General features: G+C 34.7%; 1 protein-coding gene across 1 annotated transcript in view; it reads right to left on the bottom strand.

Annotated features, from left to right (window-relative positions):
• The window catches only part of LOC149796368 (uncharacterized), a 287,440-nt gene that overhangs the window by 144,117 nt on the left and 117,572 nt on the right, over positions 1-25,751 (bottom strand). Inside the window, exons 20-24 of the mRNA XM_089961040.1 lie at positions 24,750-24,878; positions 23,463-23,656; positions 22,570-22,711; positions 20,149-20,483; positions 17,796-17,937 (exon numbers count right to left, since the gene is read on the bottom strand). Of these exons, the coding sequence (XP_089817166.1) occupies positions 17,796-17,937; positions 20,149-20,483; positions 22,570-22,711; positions 23,463-23,656; positions 24,750-24,878 (942 nt within the window). The remainder of the gene's footprint in view (positions 1-17,795; positions 17,938-20,148; positions 20,484-22,569; positions 22,712-23,462; positions 23,657-24,749; positions 24,879-25,751) is intronic.

The raw sequence follows: 25,751 nt of genomic DNA, 5'->3' as shown, positions 1-25,751 counted from the left end.
TATATGACTTGTAGTATAGATTTAGAGTTTCCATAGGTAAATATGTTTTGATTCTGCTGAGTAGGACATTTTTTATGACAGTGTTTACTAAGCTTATCAATATGATCATTCAATAATAAATTATTATCTACAGCACACACCTACAAGCTTTTCAAGTTTGACATTTTCTAATGGATGATTATTTATTGCAAGAGATAGTTCTGGGTTCCCTATGTGTAGCTTTTGTAATGTCACCAAAATCATAACTTTTGTTTTACTTTCATTATTTACCATCCTATTTTGTTGTGCCCAGTTTTGAACTATAATAAGGTCTGAGCTTTCTTGAAGTCAAGGAAAACAATCCCAGTCATATGTCCATTATCCATTTCCTTCAGCCAAAGATCAATTAATTTGGTAAGTTCTGTTTGGCATGAGTGATACTTTCTAAATCCTGATTGTGCTTTATGAAATAGAGAGTATGTTTAAAAAAATGGTATAGACCTGAATGGCTACATGCTTTTCAAATAATTTAGACAATACAGGTAGAATTGATATTGGTCTGTAATTCCATGGATCCCCCTTTTCTCCTTTCTTAAAAATAGTTGTAACCTTCAAACATTTCAATGTTTCTGGAAAATTACCACTCATTATACTTAAGTTTATGATATGCATTAGTGACTTTGTTATTACTGGTGCAGCAATTTTAAGAATTCATGGACCAATACCATCCAATCCAGAGACTTTATTAATATTCAAATTAATTAGCATAACAAAAACATCAGCTTCACTAACATTAGCTATTGAAAAATAATAGAAGAGCATCAAGTAAAATTGGGATGTTAGTTTGGTTCTGAATAATGTTACTGGAGATGCTTATGAAGAAATTATTGAACATTTCCACAATGCCTTGTATAGATGTTGCTATATCCTCATTTTGCTTAAGTCTAGGGGGAAAACAACTGTTCTTGGTGGGTTCAGCTCTTTTTAGATGCTTCCACAATGTTTTGGTACTCTTACTTTCATTAATAGCCTGTTTATAGTAGTTCTCTTTTGCCTTTAATTTATCTATCAGGTGCTTAATAATAATAATAATAATAATAATAATAATAATAATAATAATAAAGACTTTATTTAGAAAAGGTAACTCAATTAGTTACAGAACTAATCTACCTTGAGGCCTTCTATATGTTATGTACAATATATACAGTATATACAACACGATGTGAAGAGTCTGGCTTGACACTAAATAATTAAGCAATTTTAAAATTCAAAGTATCAAGCCTGGAACACATGCACAGGCATCAGTGAAAACATAAACATATATTAAACATAAAATATAATCCTGCATTGAAAAATTAAGTGAAGAAAATGATGTAAAATTACAGAAAAGCAGGCAGTATTTTTTGTACTAGAACTGTTCAATTTTCTAAAGATTTCATCCATTTAAGACATTGATTGTGAAAAGATGAAATGCTAGGAGCCTGCCTTATGTCACTGAGAACACTGGGAATGTTGTTCCATACCAGTGGACCAGTATATTGAAAACTATTTTTAAACAATTCCTTCTTTGGCCTTGGTATAATGTAATTTTTTCTTCTTATGGACTTTAAATCTGGAGTACCATCAGCATCTCTTTGGTGAAAGATATTGCTTAGATAGACAGGAATGTTTTTTCTGGATATTTTATACATCAATTTGGCCTTTCTAAGAAATATTCTTTCATGTATTGTTAAAATCTTTATATTATTCATTCCATCCTGAAAACTGTCTATACTTTGATGTAGAATTAAATGGCAAGACCTCTTTTGGAGTCTTAAAAGTGTTGTTATGTTTGAATTAGAGGTATTACCCCAAATTACATTACAGTGTCCAGATATGGCTGAATATAACTTTATAAAAGATGACCCTATACTGAAGAGGAATGTATGTTTTGATTTTCCTCAATAGCCAAAGATAAGAATTAACCTTTTTTGAAACATGTTTAATGTGAATAGACCAAGTAAGATTGCTATCCATGAATACACCAAGCATTCTATCTTGAAAGGTCATATTGAGGCTCTCGTTGTCAAAAAGAACCTGGAGTTTGTCGCTATCTAGTCTTGCTTGTTTTTGTTGTGTTGTAACTAGCAGGGCTTTCATTTTTATCTGTATTTATGATCATACAGTTTTCCTTGCACCATACTTGAAGTCTGTTGAGAGCATCTTGTAAGTTATTTTCAAGTACCGTTTTGGTTTTACCAATCTCAGACAGTGTAGTATCATCTGCATAAAGGTCAGTGGAAGAAACTGAAGTTCCAATCTTAAGAGGTAAATCGTTGATAAATAGAATAAATAACAGAGGCCCAAGGATAGAGCCTTGTGGTACTCCACAATTAATATTTTTACTTTCAGAAAGTTGATCATTTAAAGATATTTTTTGCACTCTATCAGTTAAGTAAGAAGTAAACCAGTTTTGGGAGTTTTCACTGCACTGATAGATATTTAGTTTTCCAAGCAAAATTTTATGGTCTACAGGATCAAAAGCTTTACAAAAATCAACCATAATAGTGCCTACCATTTCTCCTTGATCTAATGCTTTCAGCCATTTATCAATCAAAGATACAAGTGCAGTTTCACAGGAGTGATTCTGGCGAAAGCCAGACTGATTATCATAAATAAGATCATAAGTGTTTAAATAGCTGAGAAAAGAATAATGTACATGTTTTTCTAGTAATTTGGAGAGACAAGGAAGGATAGAGATGGGTCTGTAGTTATTTACATCATCTTTTGTTCCTGCTTTATGCAATGGTATAACCGTGGCAGTTTTCCATGTTTGTGGGAACTTATTAGACCTAATATTTACATTGCTTAGCTTTATTCCTTCAGCTTTTTATAGCTTTTCATATCTTTTTTCTTGTGGAAATTATCTCTTAGGTGCCTAGCCTCATTGATTTTAGGGGTAATCCACTTGGGTGTTATTTGGTGTTTAATCCTTTTTGTTTTAATTGAGGCATGCTTGTCTAAGGCTGCATTGAACATCCGATACCATTTGTCTAAGGCAGTGTTGACATCAGCTATATTGCAGACTGATTGGGAGGGTTTGCAAACTAAATCATTTAAGAACATTTCCCCATCAAACTGTTTAAAGTCCCTATATTGCATTTCAATGTGTTGACCACTTTTAGATGATTTTGGAACATGTCTAGTTTTTCAGACTGGGTAGTGGTCACTCAGTGCATACACTGGCACCTTAATTTCACTTATGTTTCCAGGTTTATCAGTATAGACATGATCAATGATAGTAGCACTTTTATCCATTACTCTAGTTAGGGTCTTAATTAATTGAGTAAAGTTGTAAGTTTCAGAGTTACTTATCCATGTTAATGGTGGAGTTTTCATGTAGTCAATGTTAAAATCACCTAATATGATAGTTTCTAAATCTTCCTTTAGTAATGCTTTTTGAATTTACACCTCAAATCTATCAATCCAATTAGCTGTGGAACTAGGCAGCCTGTAAACTAACAATAAGAGTATTGGCTTTGATTGGGCAAGGGATACTTTGATCCAGATACTCTCTACCCCAATAGTCTCTAGATCAACACTGTCACGGAACTGTGTATGAGTTATATCAATATGTATATGTGATCAAAAATGTTGCAGTGTACAGCGTCACCTGAGGGTGGTATATTTTTTTGGCTCTAGTTATTTCGAAATACTGAGCAAAACTCAACCCATGCTGCATGTGCAAATTGCCTGCAGTGAAAACCTAAGTACCTAGCTGCGCATATCTGTCACAGCTATTATACATATAAAGCAAATTCTCTATAAACGAATTACATTACGACGAGTCTTATCAGGAAGCTTACCTCTTTATGGGAGCAAATCTCCAGCTGTAGAGGTAACAAAATTTAAGTATTCTTTATTACTATTCGTTTTATATGACAGAATTGTTTCATACTTTAGATGTTTTAGAATTTATTCTAAATTCTACAGACAGTCAATACCTAGGTTATAGAACGCCATATTAGAAATACAGCAGTCTGGTTCGAGTTAGCTATTTGTTGTAACTGAACAGACAAATTTAATTTAATTATATGCTGCATGCATTGAACGATTAATGTAATGGGTAAAGAATTCATGTGCGCACATGCCCAACATACATCAATGCAGAAGTACTTAACCATGTCATATCTACTACATGGTTTAGTTGTTATAATTTTAGCTGCCTTATACATGGTTTGATGTGGAGTCACAGAACTCTGTGTAGTTTCTTGTGACATGTACGCTGTGTTGGTTCGGAAGAGTGTACTGGTTTTCTTGATGCAAGGGACCACGGCTTTGCGACCATCAGGTCTGTGTTAAATGTGAGGACTCACGAGGGATCTTTCAACAGAATCAGAGGGGCGGACCATGTCTGGGCGCTTCTCTGACCATTGACTAGAAGGAGTGGAACTGGAGATACATCTTAGACGTCAAATGGGTGCCACAATAGTTATATTTATATATATTACGTGTTCCATGTCACTGTTATTTCCACTATTACTATCTGAGCAAAATTTACACGCATTCCCATTTCAATATCTTTATATGAACAATACATTCAAATTTACATGCATTCCCATTTCAATATCTTTATATGAACAATACATTCAAATTTACATGCATTCCCATTTCAATATCTTTATATGAACAATACATTCAAATTTACATGCATTCCCATTTCCAGTTCATTTTATGAATGATATGAATGATAAATTCATAATTACATGCATTCCCATTTCAATATCGTTATATGAGCGATAGATTCATACATTTATACATATCCCTATATCCCTTGGTGTTTAATAAGACCTTGTTTATATTGGGGTGTAGATCATATACTTTTATTTTGTTGATCGGTGATAGGACTTAATTCACGTTTGTTTGAAAATTCCATTCGTTAAATTCATGTTTGAGTTTTCTCATTGAGTTATTTGTTGTTGATAGTTCCATGTTAGGAACTTTATAATTTTCCTTATCTTTTTTGTTTATAATGGTGTCAGATTTGTTAATATTTAATTTGCGTTTATAAATAAACATCTTATTAAAGCAGTTGCTTTGGGTGTCTTCACTAATCCAGTCCCAACCCGGCTTCATCTTGTGACAAACACGTCTGTTATAACTAATAGAACTGTCTACTTACAGAACAATACCCCCACCCCCCATGGAGTCTCTATCTGTTCTTTCAAAGTTGAACCCCTGTATTTGAAAAGTCAAATCATCAGTATCATCAGAAAGAAAGGTTTCACAGACCTAGAATATTGACTGATCTAGTTTGCTGTATTATTAACTTTATCTCATTCAGTTTAGGGAGGATGTATTGAATATTTAGGTTGATTACTTGCAGACTTCTTTTGAGGAGGCCAAAGACATGAAAATTTTGAACAGGACTGATTTTCAGACAAGGTAGTATGTAATGTATTGTTTTTAGACTTGACAGATTTCTTTTCATCACCTTGATTATTTACATAAACACATGAAGAAGATAACATACAAGATCCATCTGTTGTACCATGACCACATGTAGTGGACACATGAGAATGTTCAATATGAGACTGATTTACATATATATATACAAGAAGACACTGACATATTAGACACTTGGTGGGCCTCAGAGGGAGAAGTAACTTGAACAGTATCACATAGTTGTTTACATGTTAACAAGTTTCACTTTGTATACAAATCAGATAGTGCCTGAAATCTATTTATAGAATTATAATTATTACGTTGAAAAGTATACACATATTCTAATGCATTTTGTTGCTGGATATGTGTTGCATAGGCCTGCACATCATCATTGCTTCTACCTATTGGTATGTGCACAACTTTTGCTTATGTCCTAGTTTGTTACAGAGATGGCAATGAATCTGTTTTCCATACAGACATGCTGTGTTACAAGACCGTGCTCTCCACAATACAAGCAATTTTCTGACTCATACCTAACCCCTTTTATAAGTCTTGTGTACCGGTCTATATTCTTAATGAGCAGGGCAGTACCTCTGTTGGACAAGTGGATTCGGTCTCATTGGTATAACTGTTGGTTTACTTGATTGTATTTGAAGAAGATCCTGTACTGTGGAACAAAGAGTATGTGGAAATTTTCATGTAATTACGGTATCATTTAGTGGAGTCATAAGTACATTCCTTCTCAGCGGTAGACCTGAGATGATTATTTTACACTCTGTGTTTTTGGACCTGATGACATACAACCAGCTTTCATAATCATCCTCAATGCCCTTCAAAGATTGGCCATTACTGTAATTATTGCCACCAATGAGAAGAATTACAGTATGATATGGTGACATATCCATTTCCAATATATTTTCTGTAATAATATTAATAGTTGCAACCCTACGGGCTTTTACGTCAGTTTTATATAATCCTCTTGTTCTTACTCCTTTGATTATTGATGATCCTATGAGAAGAGATCTGTCTTTAACTATGTTGCTGATTTTGACAAGTGGGGGGTTCAGATGCATTGCTTGAACTTCTTGTTTTCCATGACTAGATTGACTGAGAGTTTGGTGACTGCTGTATTTAGTATTTGTATTTAATTTAGCTTCTTGCTGTGTGTAATTGGAGGTTGTCTTTAGAACAGTTCCTTCTGTACCTAGATTTGATGTTGAGTGAGACACATGATGGTCAGTGTTTACAGTATGTGCTTTAACTGATTTTTGGCTCTGCCCATCTAGTACCTGTAGTAGAGAGTCATCTTGTTTAAATGGTGAGGTTGCATCTGTTTGTGTGTATAATGATTTTTTTTCTAATAGCTGGTTTGGGTATGGTCTGAGTGCCATGACATGCTCTCGTATTTTGGTCCTTTGACATGTTTGTGTATTGTAATGTGTGGGTCTCCTGGCACACATTTTTTGCACCTGGTTAATCCATTTGAACACTGTGCAGACTCTTTGATCTTAGTGCAGAGACTTCTTGTTCTAACCATTCTACTTGTGCCTGGGAATTCCTATCATTACTGAGCACTGCATGGAGGTGCATATTTTTTCTGGTTATGGGTTCCATGGAAATCAAAGGAATTTGTTGCACCTTTCACAAAATGGGATTCAGGTTGGAGTTTCCTCCACATTGATTGCAATAATGTTTACTTCATGTAAAGCTGTTTTACTGTTGACTGGATTTTGAGATATGTGGGCTTCAGGGATGGGTGTTGATGCCCTTGGCTGAGAGGTCATTTATTTCAAACTGGTGTTATCTACCATTTGCTGACAAGTGTTGATAAAATAATGTACCCATTCTGTATAGCCTGACCCTTGTACATGAATTTTACCAGTTGTTATGTATAGAGTTACTGACTGGCAGAATCTGTATCCATGGATATATAGATTAGTCCATTATGTGAGTGTCCCTGCTGGAAGTGTAGATTCTCATCCCTGACTTTCTTGATTGTTGGAATTTTTTTTGAGTCAACTGTAATTGTTATATTCTGCATATTATGTTGGATTTTAAGAAAGCCTAAAACTGAAGAGGAGAAGTCAGCCATGTTGGATTTTGGTGTTACACAATCTCGGTAGGTTGAATCCATTTCAAGTGAAAATTTATGTTCAGTATTGAGTACATCTGTATTCTTTGTATCATTTAAGAGATGCTCTTGGGTAAATCCTGAAAATGAATCTGATGAATCTGATTTGAAATATGAGTAGATCCACTGAGACAGTGAAGAAGTGGCCATATTTGTTTTACTGTTCTCTTGTCTGAACATGCAAACATGCAAATCTGTACTTATATCCACAGACTGAGGTTACTAAGTTATCCTGACACTTTATGCATAACCTATATTAGTTGCTGGTAGCACTTAGAATTAGTATATTTTCTTCTGTACAGATGTATTTCCGAATGTTTCAGGAGCTGGTTAAGAGTCTCATACCATGGTGGCCATTTTGTTCTTTTCTTAATCCTTGAATATCTGTCCCCATGTAAGCAAGAAAGAAAGGACCCTGTAGTCATTAGTAGAATATTTATCCCCACATAAGCAAGAGAGAAAGGACCCTATAGTCATTGGTTGAATATCTATACTCATGTAAGCAAGAGAGAAAGGACCCTATAGTCATTAGTAGAATATCTATCTCCACATAAGCAAGAGAGAAAGGACCCTATAGTCATTGGTTGAATATCTATCCCCATGTAAGCAAGAGAGAAAGGACCCTATAGTCATTAGTAGAATATCTATCCCCACATAAGCAAGAGAGAAAGGACCCTATAGTCATTGGTTGAATATCTATACTCATGTAAGCAAGAGAGAAAGGACCCTGTAGTCATTAGTAGAATATCTATCCCCACATAAGCAAGAGAGAAAGGACCCTATAGTCATTGGTTGAATATCTATACTCATGTAAGCAAGAGAGAAAGGACCCTATAGTCATTAGTAGAATATCTATCCCCACATAAGCAAGAGAGAAAGGACCCTATAGTCATTGGTTGAATATCTATCCCCACATAAGCAAGAGAGAAAGGACCCTATAGTCATTAGTAGAATATCTATCCCCACATAAGCAAGAGAGAAAGGACCCTATAGTCATTAGTAGAATATCTATCCCCACATAAGCAAGAGAGAAAGGACCCTATAGTCATTGGTTGAATATCTATCCCCACATAAGCAAGAGAGAAAGGACCCTATAGTCATTAGTAGAATATCTATCCCCACATAAGCAAGAGAGAAAGGACCCTATAGTCATTGGTTGAATATCTATACTCATGTAAGCAAGAGAGAAAGGACCCTGTAGTCATTAGTAGAATATCTATCCCCACATAAGCAAGAGAGAAAGGACCCTATAGTCATTGGTTGAATATCTATACTCATGTAAGCAAGAGAGAAAGGACCCTGTAGTCATTAGTAGAATATCTATCCCCACATAAGCAAGAGAGAAAGGACCCTATAGTCATTGGTTGAATATCTATCCCCACATAAGCAAGAGAGAAAGGACCCTATAGTCATTAGTAGAATATCTATCCCCACATAAGCAAGAGAGAAAGGACCCTATAGTCATTAGTAGAATATCTATCCCCACATAAGCAAGAGAGAAAGGACCCTATAGTCATTAGTAGAATATCTATCCCCATGTAAGCAAGAGAGAAAGGACGCTATAGTCATTGGTTGAATATCCATCCCTTGAATTGACATTATACTGATAATAACAATAATAATAATAATAATGACCTTGTTTAAAAAGGGTAACACAATTAGCTAAAAACTAATCTACCCTGAGGCCCTCATACAAAGGAATTTATTTATATTAGCTGCATCTCTGAAGCCACTGGATATATTGGGTTTGGAAGAAGGAAATAGAGTGGGCATTTCTAATCTCAGCTAGAATACTATTCCAGAGCAGAGTACCAGAGTATTGGAAACTTTTTTTAAATAACTCCTTATTTGGTTTGGGAATTTTATACTATTGGTAGACGTGGATTGCAGGTGGGGAGTATTACCAGGTAGCCTATAGTGGAACAGTGATTGTAAATATTCAGGAGCACTATTATGGGATATCCTGAACATTAATTTGGCTTTTCTCAACAGATTTGGTCTTTAATAGGTAATATTTTTAACTTGCCAGCTAAATTTTTCTTACTTTCTTTCTGGATTGATATTAGCCCTAATGCTCTTTTTTGAAGATGTGCCAGCATTGCTATGTTTTTATCATTTGAATTACCCCATACTATATTACAGTAGTCTAAATAGGGTTGTATGTAACTGTTATAAAATAGTTTTCTGTGCCTTTCAGGGAGAAAATGTCTTATCCTACTGAGAAGCCATAAACTTGAATTGACTTTTTTACTGATATGTTTGATATGTTCAGTCCATGATAGGTTATTATCTACCAGAACACCAAGTAGTCTCTCATGACAGACCATTTGCAAATTTTTATCCTTACATCTCAGACACAGTTCATCACTATCAAGATTTGTCCTTTTTTGCCAGGTTGAGATAAGTAATATTTTAGTTTTACCAGTATTTACTATCATGCCATTGCATGTGTACCAGTTTTCCAGTTTGTTTAGGGCATTCTGTAAAGAAATTTCGAGTTCATGTTTTGCGTTTTGGATGTCTGACAATGTTGTGTCATCTGCATAGAGATCTGTAGATGATATTGAGTCTCTTAGTAAAAGTGGTAGGTCATTAATAAATAAAATAAATAGTAATGGACCTAGAATTGAGCCTTGTGGTACTCCATATCTGACTGTTCCAGCTTCAGACAGAACATTATTGATGTAAACATCTTGTGTTCTCTCACTTATATATGAAGTAAACCATCTAATTGTTCTTTCATCACATTGGTAGATTTTCAGTTTCTTCAAAAGGATTTCATGATCGACCATGTCAAAAGCTTTCCTGAAATCTACAAATACAGATCCTATTATTCTACCTTGGTCAAGTGCTTGAAGCCATTTATCAGTTAGGGAGAGCAAGGCAGTCTCACAGGAATGTTTCTGTCTAAAGCCTGATTGATTAGGGTGTAACAGCAAGTGTTTTGTTAGATATGACATGAATGAGTCACGGACATGTTTTTCAATCAATAGTTTGGTAGTATTGAGATTGGTCAGTAGTTATCAGCATCATCCTTAGAACCAGATTTGTGAATAGGAGTTACTTTTGCAGTTTTCCATATTTTGGGGACAGATGAGGTTGCAATACTTAAATTGATTATGAATGTTTTGCTATCTACAATAGCAGAGGCAGAAGGCTTAATGAGGTGTGGACCAATCTGATCAAGTCCTGTAGCTTTCTTGGTATCAAGTTCACTGAGACATTTTTTAACAAAGATTTTTGATACTGGTGGGATACAGAAACATACCTCCTTAGAGATTTTGCTGCTGCAGAACTTTTTCAGTTCATTAAAGTTGTTTTCTATCACTGGTTCATTTAACTTTGTGGTAATGTTGGTGGAAAAAGCATTGAAAACATTCACAATGTCAGTGTCATCAGTGACTATGGTGTCATTTACCAGAAGTGAGTGAATTTTATTTATCTGATCTTTTTGTGTTCCTCCAGTGACTTCATTGAAGACTTTCCAAATGGAGTTTGTATTGCTCTTTTTGTTTTCAAGCAATGATTGATAATAAGTTTTTTTAGTTTTTTAATCATACTTGTTATTTTATTTCTCCATACTTTATATTGTGCATGGTTTCCCATAGCATTGAATTGGTCTTGTGTTTTCATAGCATCTAGGATTTCAGCAGTAAACCAATTAGGTTGAATTTCAGTCTTTACTCAATGTACTTTCAGTGGTGCATGCTTATAGACTACATCCATGAATCAGTCAGCCCACACCATCAGAGCTTCATCTATGTCTTCCAAATTTTGGATCATATTCCATGGAACTTTACATAGGTCACTGAGAAATTGTTCTTCATTAAAAGTTTTGAATGATCTGTAAGTGATCGTTTTATGTGTATTTTTCTTATTTTTCTTGCATTTAACCTTTCTTGTCAAAAAAGTAGGATAGTGGTCACTAAGACCAACATTCAGTACATTAACACAAGCCACATTGTCTGGTAGGTTGGTATAAATGTAATCAATAAGAGTGCTTGATTTTTCTGTTACCCTTGTGGGCTCATTTACCAGCTGGACTAGGCCTAATGATTCAATAAATTCCATTTGAGTATTGAGAAAGTCCTTATTTATATTGCCGAGTATATATGTTTCTTTCTCCTGTGCAAGAACATTTTCAATTTGTTTCCAAACATTATCATTCCAAATTGCTTTGGAGGAAGGTGGCCTATAAATAAAACCAACTAGGAATGATTTTGCATCATTTTGAAAAATTTCCACCTAGATACTCTCAATTTCATGTGACTCCAAGTCAAGTCGCCTTTTTACATTTACATCTTTCCAAATGTATATAACAAGACCTCACCCTGCTGTCTCTCTGTCGTTGTGTAATGGTTTATTGCAGCCTTGACAGTGAAATAGATCATCATTGTGGTTAGCATTTTAATTTGGTTTCAGTCCTAAAATACATATATTATTTTCCTTGGAAGACATTAACTAAAATCTTGTCTATTTTTCCTACTATACCTTGTACATTTAAGCGACCTATGTTAAAACCTTTTGTATTTAGTTTCAAATCAATTATATGTATGTCATCATGCAATTGGGTACTCACTGAGATTGTCTCCATACTACTTTGATCATTCTGACATCCTATTTCTATATTTAAATGTTCATATATATTAGCATCTTCAAAGTCACATACAGACCCTGCAAAATCTGTTAACTTTTGCATTTACAATAGTGTTCATTGAATAGTTAGAGTCAAGAGTCTCACTAGGTACATTTAGAATTGTTGTAAATGAAGCATTGACATTCTCCTCTTTGCCAGCTTCCTAGTATGTACAATACAGTGATTAACAAAGCCTTTGTTTGTGTCCAGAATTATGGCATCTGAAGGACTCAGTCTGTTTGCCATGATGGCATGCCTGTGTCACATGACCAGTTTCTCCATAGTAGAGACAGTACTCTTCATTATAGCAAATGAAAATGGGGGCATACATGTTAATATTTCTCAGTAGTTGAGAGGTTCCTTTTCTATGTAAATGAAGTTTGTCTCTGTGGTAGAGACTTAGGTTGACATCCTGTTCTGAAGAAAGAAAGATGTGTACTGTGGAATGTACTGTAGCTTGAAGTCTTCACATAGGTCAATTATCAGATCACTGATTTCTTTCACCCTGGTGTCCACACAAAGAGGTAATCCTGATATCATTATTTTACATGTATTTGGGCTGCAATACCAAGCAGCATACAGTAAACTTTCAAAATCTGATCTGATTTGATTTAGTGACCTTCACTCACTGGCATAATTTCCACCTACTAAAACAATAATTTGGTTGTATTTGGTTAAGTCAGTAATCATTATTCTGTCTGTGATGTTGATTTTACACCTCTTAGAGTCTCTCTTAACCCTTTACTACATGCAAGCGCCTTTGGACACCTCTACTCCATTTGCATGGAAGCACCTTTTGATGACTCTACTCCATTTGCATGGAAGTGCATTTTGATGCCTGCTGGAAACACCAGCCATTTTAAGCGGGTTTTCATAGTGCCACCTTCTATGAAAACCCCTTTTTAGATACTACATTCATTTCTGCAAATGACCATTACATCAGATCATGTAGTCACATTTTATGCCCTTGTTGAAATCTGCTATTTAAAGTAACTGGGTCATATTCTCCACTCTCCAAAATGGAGGTCGCAGATTCCGTTCAGTACTTGCAAAGTCTTTACAAGTAGAATCACAACAATAACTTAGGTAAAGCCTCTGATATTGATGAAGGCAGCAATTAGTTTTTATAATTATCAAAATTCAGATGACTTAGTGATATAGACGCAGACAAAAATCTCTTACATTTCGAGTATGAAAAATGGCAGTTATGGTTGGTCACGTGGTTTCACTGACTTGACATTCAACAAGTTCTCTCAAGATTTTAAAGCACATTAAAAATTCTTCATTGAAAAATAATTACACAGCTATAACTAACAGACTTTACTCTTAAATTTTTCCACACATAATAGATGTGTACCAAAAATGTAAAATGGTTAAAATTGCTGTTAAACGTAACATACACTACATTGCTTAACAGTTAACAGGCAGGCCTATATGTATGGAGTCAAATAAGTAACAATTGTTCTATTTATAGCACATTGCACTAGGTAACTTTGCTACATGTGTATCACAGGCCTAAAAAGCCATATACTCTGTGAGATAAAGGGTTAAGTAAGAGATAAAGGACCCTATAGTCATTGGTTGAATATCAGTCCCCATGTAAGTAAGAGAGAAAGGACCCTATAGTCATTAGTTGAATATCAGTCGCCATGTAAGTAAGAGAGAAAGGACCCTATAGCCATTGGTTGAATATCAGTCCCCATGTAAGTAAGAGAGAAAGGACCCTATAGTCATTGGTTGAATATCTATCCCCATGTAAGTAAGAGAATGGACCCTATCATCATTGGCTGAATATCTATCCCCAAGTAAGTAAAAGAGAAAGGACCCTATAGTCATTGGTTGAATATCAGTCCCCATGTAAGTAAGAGAGAAAGGACCCTATAGTCATTGGTTGAATATCAGTCGCCATGTAAGTAAGAGAGAAAGGACCCTATAGTCATTGGTTGAATATCAGTCCCCATGTAAGTAAGAGAGAAAGGACCCTATAGCCATTGGTTGAATATCAGTCGCCATGTAAGTAAGAGAGAAAGGACCCTATAGTCATTGGTTGAATATCAGTCCCCATGTAAGTAAGAGAGAAAGGACCCTATAGTCATTGGTTGAATATCAGTCCCCATGTAAGTAAGAGAGAAAGGACCCTATAGTCATTGGTTGAATATCAGTCCCCATGTAAGTAAGAGAGAAAGGACCCTATAGTCATTGGTTGAATACACTGGTCAACAGTGAAATCATTACTGACTTGAAAAGGCCCTAATCTGTAGTATTTTGGTGTGCCGAACACGAATATAACCGTGAAAAATTTGTATTGGCTCTCGTTTTGAAGATATTCATATACCTCATTTTCTATGTTTCACTGTGTAAATTTCTCCAGTAGGACTGCAGCAACATCCGGAATAATGATGTAACATTGCATAATACCATCATGCTCACATCATCCACAGTTGATTGCATCATTTTCTGATGCAATGCAATACTAATGCCATGCGGCTGCTGAAGTAAGTTGACGTCAGCAGTGTACTATACATGTGTAGGCCTATTATACTAATGCCAGGCGGCTGCTGAAGCTGACGTAAGCAGTGTACTATATAAAGCCCAATCAGATAGGTTCAGCATTTAAAATATTTTAGACGTTGTGCGAGACAGTTCAAGCTACTGTTACATAAAACTTATTATTTTATCCATTTACGTACAATAAAGAACAGTAATGCCTCGAAAGTGTGTTAATACCGCGGACAATTTTTGCTATATTTGTGGGGAAGTGACATTTGCCAACCAGAAGAAAAGTATCAATTCTCAAGTGAAGAAGGCATATCATCTTTACTTCGGATGCAAGGTTGGTGACCAAGACAAGCCTTGGGCTCCGCATATATGCTGTGCTACATGTACAACACAGCTTTCACAGTGGTTGAATTGCAAAAGGTCATCAATGCCGTTTGCAGTCCCAATGGTGTGGAGAGAGCCAAGCAACCACCTAAATGACTGTTACTTCTGCTTGGTTCCTCCTCTTTCCGGCGGAATAACGAAGCGAAAGAAGTCGAGAATAGTCTACCCAAACATTCCGTCTGCATTGAGACCAGTTCCACATGGTGAGGGACTTCCTATTCCAGAACCTCCAGCAGAATATTCTCTTGATTCATCTGACGAAGACAAAGGTGAGTCGACCTGTTCTTCTCCTGGTCCATCAGCATGCAGTGATCCAGATTTTCACTGTGGTGCATCATCAACCCCACACAGAATAACACAGGAAGAACTAAATGACCTGATTCGTGATTTGGACTTATCAAAGAACAAGGCAGAATTGCTAGGATCAAGACTCCAACAATGGAATCTTCTAGAAGAAGATGTCACAATTACTGCATATCGAAAGCGCCACCAGCAATTGGAGCCTTTCTTCAGAAAGGAAAGTAATATGATATTCTGTTCCGATATTGAGGGCCTCATGAATGCTTTAAAAATCACTCATGACCCACAAGAATGGAGACTATTTGTGGACTCTTCGAAACTGAGTCTCAAGGCTGTGCTTTTGCACAATGGAAACATTCTTCCATCTATTCCAGTAGCGTATGCTGTCCACATGAAAGAGACATACGATAACTTAAGGCAGCTACTGAATTCCATTGAGTATAACAAGTACAGCTGGCACCTCTGTGGTGATTTGAAGGTAGTTGCCCTTTTAATGGGACTGCAGCAAGGATATACAAAATACATGTGTTTCTTATGCGAGTGGGATAGCCGAGCAAGGGAAATGCACTACATGAGGAAGGAATGGACTCACAGGCAGAATGTAGCCATTGGAGAGAAGAATATCCAACACCCAGCTCTGGTTGAGGCTCAGAAAATCTTGCTACCACCCCTTCACATCAAACTAGGTTTGATGAAGAACTTCGTGAAAGCCATTGACCGGACTTTGCCAGCATTCCGATACTTGCATGAAAAATTCCCTCGACTCAGCGAAGCAAAGATTAAAGAGGGAGTTTTTGTGGGTCCTCAGATTCGAGAGCTTTTCAAAGATGACCGGTTCAACAACTTGCTGGAAGGTGACGCGAAACAAGCATGGAATGCTTTTCGCCTAGTTTCTACAAACTTCCTCGGAAATGTTAGGGCAGAAAACTATAAGGAACTAGTAGAAGACATGTTGATGAAGTATAAGAAACTTGGCTGCAATATGTCTCTAAAGATTCACTTCCTTCATTCCCATTTGGATTTCTTTCCTAGCAACTGTGGTATTGTTAGTGATGAACACGGCGAACGTTTTCATCAAGATATCGCAACAATGGAACAAAGATACCAGGGAAAATGGTCCACTACAATGCTGGCTGACTACTGCTGGACACTCCTCAGAGATGCTCCCGAACAGCTGTACAAGAGACAGGCGAAGAAATCTAAGATGTAGTCAATGACTTGATTTTTTATAGGTAGGCTATTACAGTTGACCTTTTACTATTGGAATGCATTTCGTTATGTAAACATTAATTTCTTGCAGATTACAAAAAAACTAGAGCCAATTTTGCAATTTGACTGTCATATTCGTGTTCAGCACATAAAAATTGATAAGAATTGACTAATTTTATTTCAGTAACATGACTTTTGTAAAAATTTGTTGTCCAGTGATATCAGTCCCCATGTAAGTAAGAGAGAAAGGACCCAATAGTCATTGGTTGAATATCAGTCCCCATGTAAGTAAGAGAGAAAGGACCCTATAGCCATTGGTTGAATACCTATCAACCAGATAGGTTGTATCAGAGTAAGTATCAGAGAGAAAGTACCCTATAGTCATTAGTTCATAAAATCACAACTAAATGAATATTTAAAAACTGAAGACTGAATAACACCATTTGTCTTATCAAATACACAAAGAAAAGCATATGCTAGTCAACGAATTTTTTCAGTACGACTAAATTACTGTGATCACATTGATTTTTTGCAACAGAAAGCTTGTGCGTTCAATTTAAAGCTCTCAGTTTTCCACAACAGAGAATTTGTGTGGTCAATTTACAGCTGGTCCTTATCTTTATCCTAACTGTTATTGTGAATATTAAAATGCTATGCCCATTTTTATTTTGTGATTATTCCATATGAGATAGAAGAAATCATGTCGCTTTATATCCAGTGTATCCTAGAGTTTGTATTTGAGCACTACAGCACAATAAGGTAAACAGTGACATCACTTTGATGATGTAATAAGGTTATGATCACATCATTTCAAGCTGTGTTTATTGGACAAAGTAAGCATCTCTAATGTAGAGCTGAATTATGCATGAACTCTTATAACGGTTCCTTCAGTATTTTTTAAAGTTTTACCTTCACAAGGTGATCAATGGAAATCATAACACAAATAAGATCTATTTTTTCTTCTTACATGTGAATAATTTATTTAATCTGTTGATTTATAAGAAATCAATTAAAGGTGCCAGTAATTTATTACAGTAATAAAGGTAATACAGGGCCATTTCAGTTCTACCTGTTAACATTCTTATGAAAGAAATTATTGGATATATTATGATTATCTTGACAATGTTAGTGGTGCTAAGATAGTTATTATCTTCACCTAATTTAATATCAAAGGTATGCAGAATGCAAACTAACAAGGTCCTATGTTTAATTTCCCCACTATATAAACCATACCATTAGGGCAGACCAAGATGTCCAGTCTGAGAGCTATGTTGCTTTTCCAGGACATGGGAAGAATGCGGATGAATCGGGCCTGGAAATGAGACTTGAAGTAGTTGGTCACTGGTGATGTGTTATCGGAATTTCCAGGTAGGACCTGTCACAAGAATGAATTTCTACAGTAAATATCCAGTGTATAATGCTAGGCATGTTTCTGGTGATGTTATTGTGAGCCTAAAGCAGTACTGTGATATAACTACTTTTTTCAATATTGTTGAAGTAGAATTACAATGTTTATATCGTGAAGACACATGCCTGACAAAGCGCCAAGGTCTGGACGGGTGCAGTTCAAAATAATTATGGTAAATAGGCTACTCTTTATCACTGCTCTGTATTGCAGTGAAATGGAAATACCAAACATAAATAATAATAACAATAATAAAGACTTTATTTAGAGAAGGTAACTCAATTAGTTACAGAACTAATCTACCTTGAGGCCTTCTATATGTTATGTACAATATATACAGTATATACAACATGATGTGAAGAGTCTGGCTTGACACTAAATAATTAAGTAATTTTAAAATTCAAAGTATCAAGCCTGGAACACATTCACAGGCATCAGTGAAAACATAAACATATATAAAACATAAAATATAATCCTGCATTGAAAAATTCAGCTATGAAAATGATGTAAAATTACAGAAAAGCAGGTGGTATTTTTTGTACTAGAACTGTTAAATTTTCTAAAGATTTCATTCATTTAAGACATTGATTGTGAAAAGATGAAATGCTAGCAGCCTGCCTTATGTCACTGGGAATGTTTTTCCATACCAGTGGACCAGTATATTGAAAACTATTTTTAAACAATTCCTTCTTTGGCCTTGGTATAATGTAATTTTTCTTCTTATGGACCTTAAATTTGGAGTACCATCAGCATCTCTTTGGTGAAAGATATTGCTTAGATAGACAGGAATGGCTTTTCTGGATACTTTATACATCAATTTGGCCTTTCTAAGAAATATTCTTTCATGTATTGTTAAAATCTTTATATTATTCATTGCATCCTGAAAATTGTCTATACTTTGATCTAGAATTAAATGGCAAGCCCTCTTTTGGAGTCTTAAAAGTGTTGTTGTGTTTGAATTAGAGGTATTACCCCAAATTACATTACAGTAGTCCAGATATGGCTGAATATAACTTTATAAAAGATGACCCTATACTGAAGAGGAATGTATGTTTTGATTTTCCTCAGTAGGCAAAGATAAGAGTTAACCTTTTCTGAAATATGTATAATGTGAATAGAACACATGAGGAGGGTGTCTCAAATCTATAAAATATTACTGGCCTATATTTCTTGCCTGCATCATCATCACAACAAATCCAATAATGATACATCATTATGGCAATATATGATACCAGCATCACTATGGCAATATATGACACATCACTATGGTAATATATGATAGCAATACTATAACAATATATGATATATCATGATGGCAATAAATGATATGTCAAGACAGTAATATATGATATTATGTCAATGACTATGACTATGTCAATATGTGAGAACATCAATATGGCAATATATGATCCTATCAATATATGTTTCTGAATAAACAAGCTGTGTTAAATACATAAAATGTATCATTATTAAGATTAAATAGTGGACACTAATAATCCGTACTTATGAAAGACAATTTATTCTTTAAATGGACAATAAAAAAGAATGGGTCACATGACTAAAGATTATGAACAAATTAATGACAATTCTGTTTCCTACTTAACAAGAGTGTAGCAATGTAGTGGAAGGGACTTCCAAATTTCACAAATTAGGGAAACAAAAGTGCTCTTCAAACTTTAGCTCTTGTATTTTAAGGCATACTTTATTTGCAATATAATCAAATTTAGACTAATTACAGCCAATATAATCAAATTTAGACTAATTACAGTCAATATAATCAAATTTAGACTAATTACAGTCATGTAATCAAATTAGCCTAATTACAGTCAATCTAATCAAATTCAAACTAATTAGACTAATTACAGTTAATGTAATCAAATTCAAACTAATTAGCCAAATTAATCAAATTCAAACAATTTACAGTCCATGTAATCCAATTTAGACTAATTACAGTCAATGTAATAATATTCTAATTACACTCAATGTAATAAAATTCAGATTAATTATAGTCCATGTAATAAAATTTAGACTAAATACAGTCCAGAACGTATGTAATACCAATTAGCAACACCACTAAGCATTGCATAAAAATGTCTTCCTTGTGACAAACTTTGTATCTTTCAATTCAGAGAGAGACATGTTCACAATTGATATCTTAAGGAAGCATTGATTACAACTTACCCTCAGTACCCCATAAGGCTCATTGTAGTACAAAAAGGGTTGGGATGGACCATACACATTGTACTGGACCTTGTAGGACATTACATACTCCAGTGCATCAGGGTTCCCCATGGTGGTCACTCCCCGGATAATCATTACAGATCCAATGTCCACCTGGATCCACTGATTGACATCATTCTGTTGAGGCTGCCAACAGGACAGAGCAGCACTGGATATAATTGGGTGGAGTCTTGCTGCAGATGCACTGTGGTGTGGGTCAGCAATACTGCTTGCCATTAGGCCATAATCCATGACAATGAGAGGGCCACTAACTGCATAATCAGCCACACAATCCTCTGTAACCATAGCAACCAATTCAGTTAGAACTTTTCTCCTTGATAAAAAATTCAAGGCATTGCATTTAAGAGACAGTAGGAAGAAAACTGGTTTAGAAATTCAAATATTAAAGCATATAAAATTATGGTCACATTATTATATCTCTCATTAGAGATGTCTACAACCTACTTACCTATCAACCTGGTTCTATGCATGCCTTCTCACCTATACGTAGATTTAAAGTAAATGCTTATCTTTGTGAATTTAATTAAATTTAAACAAATGTACTGTTGGAAAAATTATTCCATAATAATACACTCTAAATATATCCCATAAATATATCCCATAATAATACTCTCTAAATATATCCCATTGTAATACACTCTAAATATATCCCATAGTATTACACTCTAAATATATCCCATAGTATTACACTCTAAATATATCCCATAATAATACACTCTAAATATATCCCATAATAATATACTCTAAATATATCCCATAGTAATACACTCTAAATATATCCCATATACTTGTCCCAGGAGGTAACTGAACAATATTTTCCCTTGTACATCCTTTATATCAAGAGATTGCTTAATTTAAATATAAATAATACACTCTAAATATATCCCATAGTAATACACTCTAAATATATCCCATAATAATACACTCTAAATATATCCCATAGTAATACACTCTAAATATATCCCATATACTTGTCCCAGGATGTAACTGAACAATATTTTCCCTTGTATGTTATCATCAAGCAGAATATGTCATTGATAAGGATGTGTATTATGGCAATAGGACATAATCCAACTATTTTATGACATCATCCAGCTTGCCTAAGAAATTTATTAGCATCATGAACAAAACCAATTTATCAGGAAAATATATATCTATAATAATACTTGCCCAATACATATCCAATTATAATAATGTTAGAGTATGTATATACGCTAACTTTAAGTCATCTGCTTGCCAAAACAGCAGGTATAATGGTACCAATTGTAGAACCTCAGGTGGGTGGAGGTTAAGATGTCGGGAACATTGGAACTAGCTGTGATTGGTGCATTATCAACTGTGCTGACTTGCAAATTTCGGCAATTTACTCCTGAAAATTTATCAGTTTATATTCCCAACAGATAGACCCTGACCCCACTGCTCTGCAGCCATTTTGGAAAACTGCATGAAACTTTTAGATCTGGCTAATTTGTAAATGTTCCAGCAGTTTTGTAAACATTTCTTTTGGATGATTTTAAGCAAATGTCTGAATATTTATTTTTAACATTTAATGAATTTCTGCCCACAGAGTCTCACCTCAACACTAAAAAATATTCTGTACTCAAATATACAGCCATCTGATTAGTCTGAATATTACTGAGTAAGACCAAAGGTATACTGATCAGAATATTACTAAGACTAAAAGTAAATTGGTCAGAATATTACTAAGACTAAAAGTAAATTGGTCAGAATATTACTGAGTAAGATTAAAAGTAAATTAGTCAGAATATTACTAAGTAAGATTAAAAGTAAATTAGTCAGAATATTACTGAGTAAGATTAAAAGTAAATTAGTCAGAATATTAATGAGTAAGACTGAAAGAAAATTAGCCAGTTTATTAATGAGAAAGACTGAAAGTAAATTAGTCTGAATATTACTAAGACTAAAAGTAAATTGGTCAGAATATTACTGAGTAAGACTGAAAGAAAATTAGTCAGAATATTAATGAGTAAGACTAAAAGTAAATTAGTCAGAATATTAATGAGTAAGACTGAAATTAAACTGGTCAGAATATTACTAGAAGTAAATTGGTCAGAATATTACTGAGTAAGATTAAAAGTAAATTAGTCAGAATATTAATGAGTAAGACTGAAAGTAAATTAGTCAGAATATTAATGAGTAAGATTGAAAGAAAATTAGCCAGAATATTAATGAGTAAGACTGAGATTAAATTGGTCAGAATATTACTAAGACTAAAAGTAAATTGGTCAGAATATTACTAAGACTGAAAGTAAGGTAAAATGCTACAATTAATGCATCAGGTCCATGTCCAATTAACCTACCAAAATGCCTCATGCCTAATAGGAAAATTTTAATAAATACCTTCAAAACAGCCTAGAATTTCCCATTTTAGGGAAATACCTTGCTGCCAAGTTATAGGGATTAACTTGACTGTCTGGGCCTCAAAAGGGAAATTAAACATGTTTGTCACTGGACTTGTGCCATCTGTGTTAGCTGTAAATATCTGAAAATAATAATAATAATAATAATCATCACCACAAGTAAAAGAAGGATATTTTGCAATTTTTATTATTTTTATATATACTAAAATGTCTCACATACATCCACATCCAGTACAAGCACTTTACTGCTACGCTTCATTATACATAAACTATATGGTGCAACACCATTGTTTTTTTTTACACTTGTACATTTATCAACACAGATAATCATTTGTTTTTCTCATCATCATCGTCACATTCCAAAAGGTCATTTTATATATGGGAAAAATTACTCTCCATCTTTTCATCTGTATCACTGTCTGTCTGCCTGTCTGTCTAGTTCCCTATCTCCTAGCAAACTGCTTGATAGAATCGTACCATTTTCTGTACTACTTATACGATGTAGGTGTGAAAATCCAGTGCAATACACAATTTTTGATACCTTTTTAGAGAATAAGTCAAAATATCAAAAGCGATACAAATTTTTATTAGAATGATGTCTGCATGCTAAATCCAATGAATGATGAAAAAACTGTAACCAATTCAAAAATAAACTTTTATCAATGACAACAATGATTCTGGCAAAAAATTAGTACTAGGTTTTAATTACCACTAACATGGACTCAACATGAAGCAAGATCAGTGACGTCACATTGTTTCCTTATGGTTACAAAGTGAATATAGATGACCTGATTATCAATGTCATGTTTTATGTTAAAGCAAGGAAGAGAATGAAATGTATGGTATTCCTGTCTATTTCCAAGGATATTTTACCTTGTCTGTTCCAGGTGGATCCTGATACGTCAGGAATTCTGAGTAGTAATTATCCTGGTATTGAAGCTTATAGCTTTTCACCCATTCATCAATGTCAGATCGGCCAGTAGTGATAATACCTTTCACTATGATCATGTTGTAAAAAGACACGGTGATGAAATCTGAATTGTTGTTGTACTGTGCTGACCAGCCACCTTGAAAATATATGAAGCAGCTGATTGATTTCATAATTACTTTTATGTCACATGCAATATAATCAACAGTAGTCATTAGAGATTAAATTTGTGGGCTTTTTGTGTGGATAACTAATATTAAAGAACGTCAGCCATCATATAAAATTCAGCATATACTGGTGCCATATTCTGTGATACCGAAGGTTTTTATCTCCCAAACATAGACCATACATCATCAACCATTAAACTGAAACCCCATCAACATCACTGATTTCACCTAAATTAAGCTTTAGACAAAGAGAATATGATTAAAATATAAAATAAAATCATGCAAACATACAGTCCTAAAACTATCTAACTAAACATAAAAGTACTTAAAAATGTCCAAAATGTATATATATTTAAAATATAAAACAATCCTAATAATGAAGAAAATACAACAACTGTACCATGCAAAATCAATTATGTAACTTTTATCTCACTGTACAGCATAGCTGATCCACAAAATAGTTAATAGCAAACAAAATGCAAACTGTAAAAAAGAAACTACTTTCATAATTTGATGTTGACTTCAAAGAATCTGATTCCAAGAGGAGCATGAATAACATCATGTATTACTGTAAAACACATTTCTGAGAGTTTAATTATTATTTACATACATAAATACATTACATGCATCATTTTTTTGCAAAGAAAGTAAAACATATCTTTAAAAATCAAGGCTATGATAAACCACCTGTCTTGAGAGACCAACTTCTCAGTGTAAAGATATCCTGATTCAACAGTGCTATGACCTGTCATGAGACCACCTGTTTTAAAAGAAAACATCTTTCATCAGGAGGGATGGTCTTTCAAGAGAGGTTCTGTTGCATATGAATTTCAAACTGAAGGATGAAAAAAAACTGAAGACACTTTTAATTAATAAACACCAATGAGATTTTAAAATGCTTCAAAATTCCTTGCAATTTTATATTAAAATTTCTCACATGAATGTTTTATACTGAAAAAAGTTTTTTAGTCATTATGCTGTCTTCATTATGCTGTCTTCATTATGCTGTCTTCATTACTATGTACTAGCATAATCTAGTTTTCATTCAGTGTCTAATTTACCTACCTCCAGGACCTCCTGGGTACCTGGAATTGCTTGGTACATGGCTACTGTCTCGAGATGAGGAGGCTCCAAATGCCTGAGGGTCTGCCAGGCTGTAATTCCCTGATATCATGGCCTCTGCAACACAGCTACCTGGATAACACAAAATTAGGTCAACAGCATGCTGTATCCCTGTGTTGCATTATGGTATGAACTGACTCAATAACCAGTGTTGCAACACTCCAAATATGAACTTATCTTTTTATGTCCAGTCAGTGTGTACATGGTGTAAGGCATGGATATTGACAACTTCCAAGAAATAATCCAAAGATAAGTCCATACTCCAGTACCCTGTTTTGGATACTTAAGTACATTTAAAGACATGTCCACACTCTAGTGAGCCTGTGTTGGATACATAAGTGTATCTAAAGATAAGTCCCACTTCATATGCCTGTGTTAGATACACAAGTGCATTTCAAGACAAGTCCCACTTCAGAAGCCTGTGTTCGATATACAAGTGCATTTCAAGCTAAGTCCCCACTCCAGATGCCTGTGTTGGATATATAAGTACATCTAAAAACAAGTCCCTGCTCCAGAAGCCTGTGTTGGATATACAAGTGCATTTAAAGACAAGTACCCACTCCAGAAGCCTGTGTTGGATACATAAGTGTATCTAAAGATAAGTCCCCACTTCAGAAACCTGTGTTGGATACACAAGTACATTTAAAGCCAATTCCCCACTCAAAATGCCTGTGTTGAATACATAAATACATAAGTGCATCTAAAGACACGTTCCCACTCTAGAAACCTGTGTTTGATACATAAGTAAGTGCATTTAAAGACAAGTCCATGCTCCAGATGCCAGTTTGGGTACACAAGTGCATTTAAATGATATGTCCCCACTCCAGAAGCCTGTGTTGGATACACATGCATTTATCTCTTCAAGTCCATTAAATGTATATTAGGGTATGGGGTGAGGATGTAAGCAGTTTCCATGTATATTTTTAAATGGGGTGAGGAATATGC

The sequence above is a fragment of the Sinohyriopsis cumingii genome, chromosome 6 (genome assembly GCF_028554795.1).
Source record: "Sinohyriopsis cumingii isolate HCF-2022 chromosome 6, ASM2855479v2, whole genome shotgun sequence".
Taxonomy (NCBI): Eukaryota; Metazoa; Mollusca; class Bivalvia; order Unionida; family Unionidae; genus Sinohyriopsis; species Sinohyriopsis cumingii.
The sequence above is the reverse complement of the archived record's forward strand: the minus strand, read 5'-3'. Positions and strand labels throughout refer to the sequence as shown.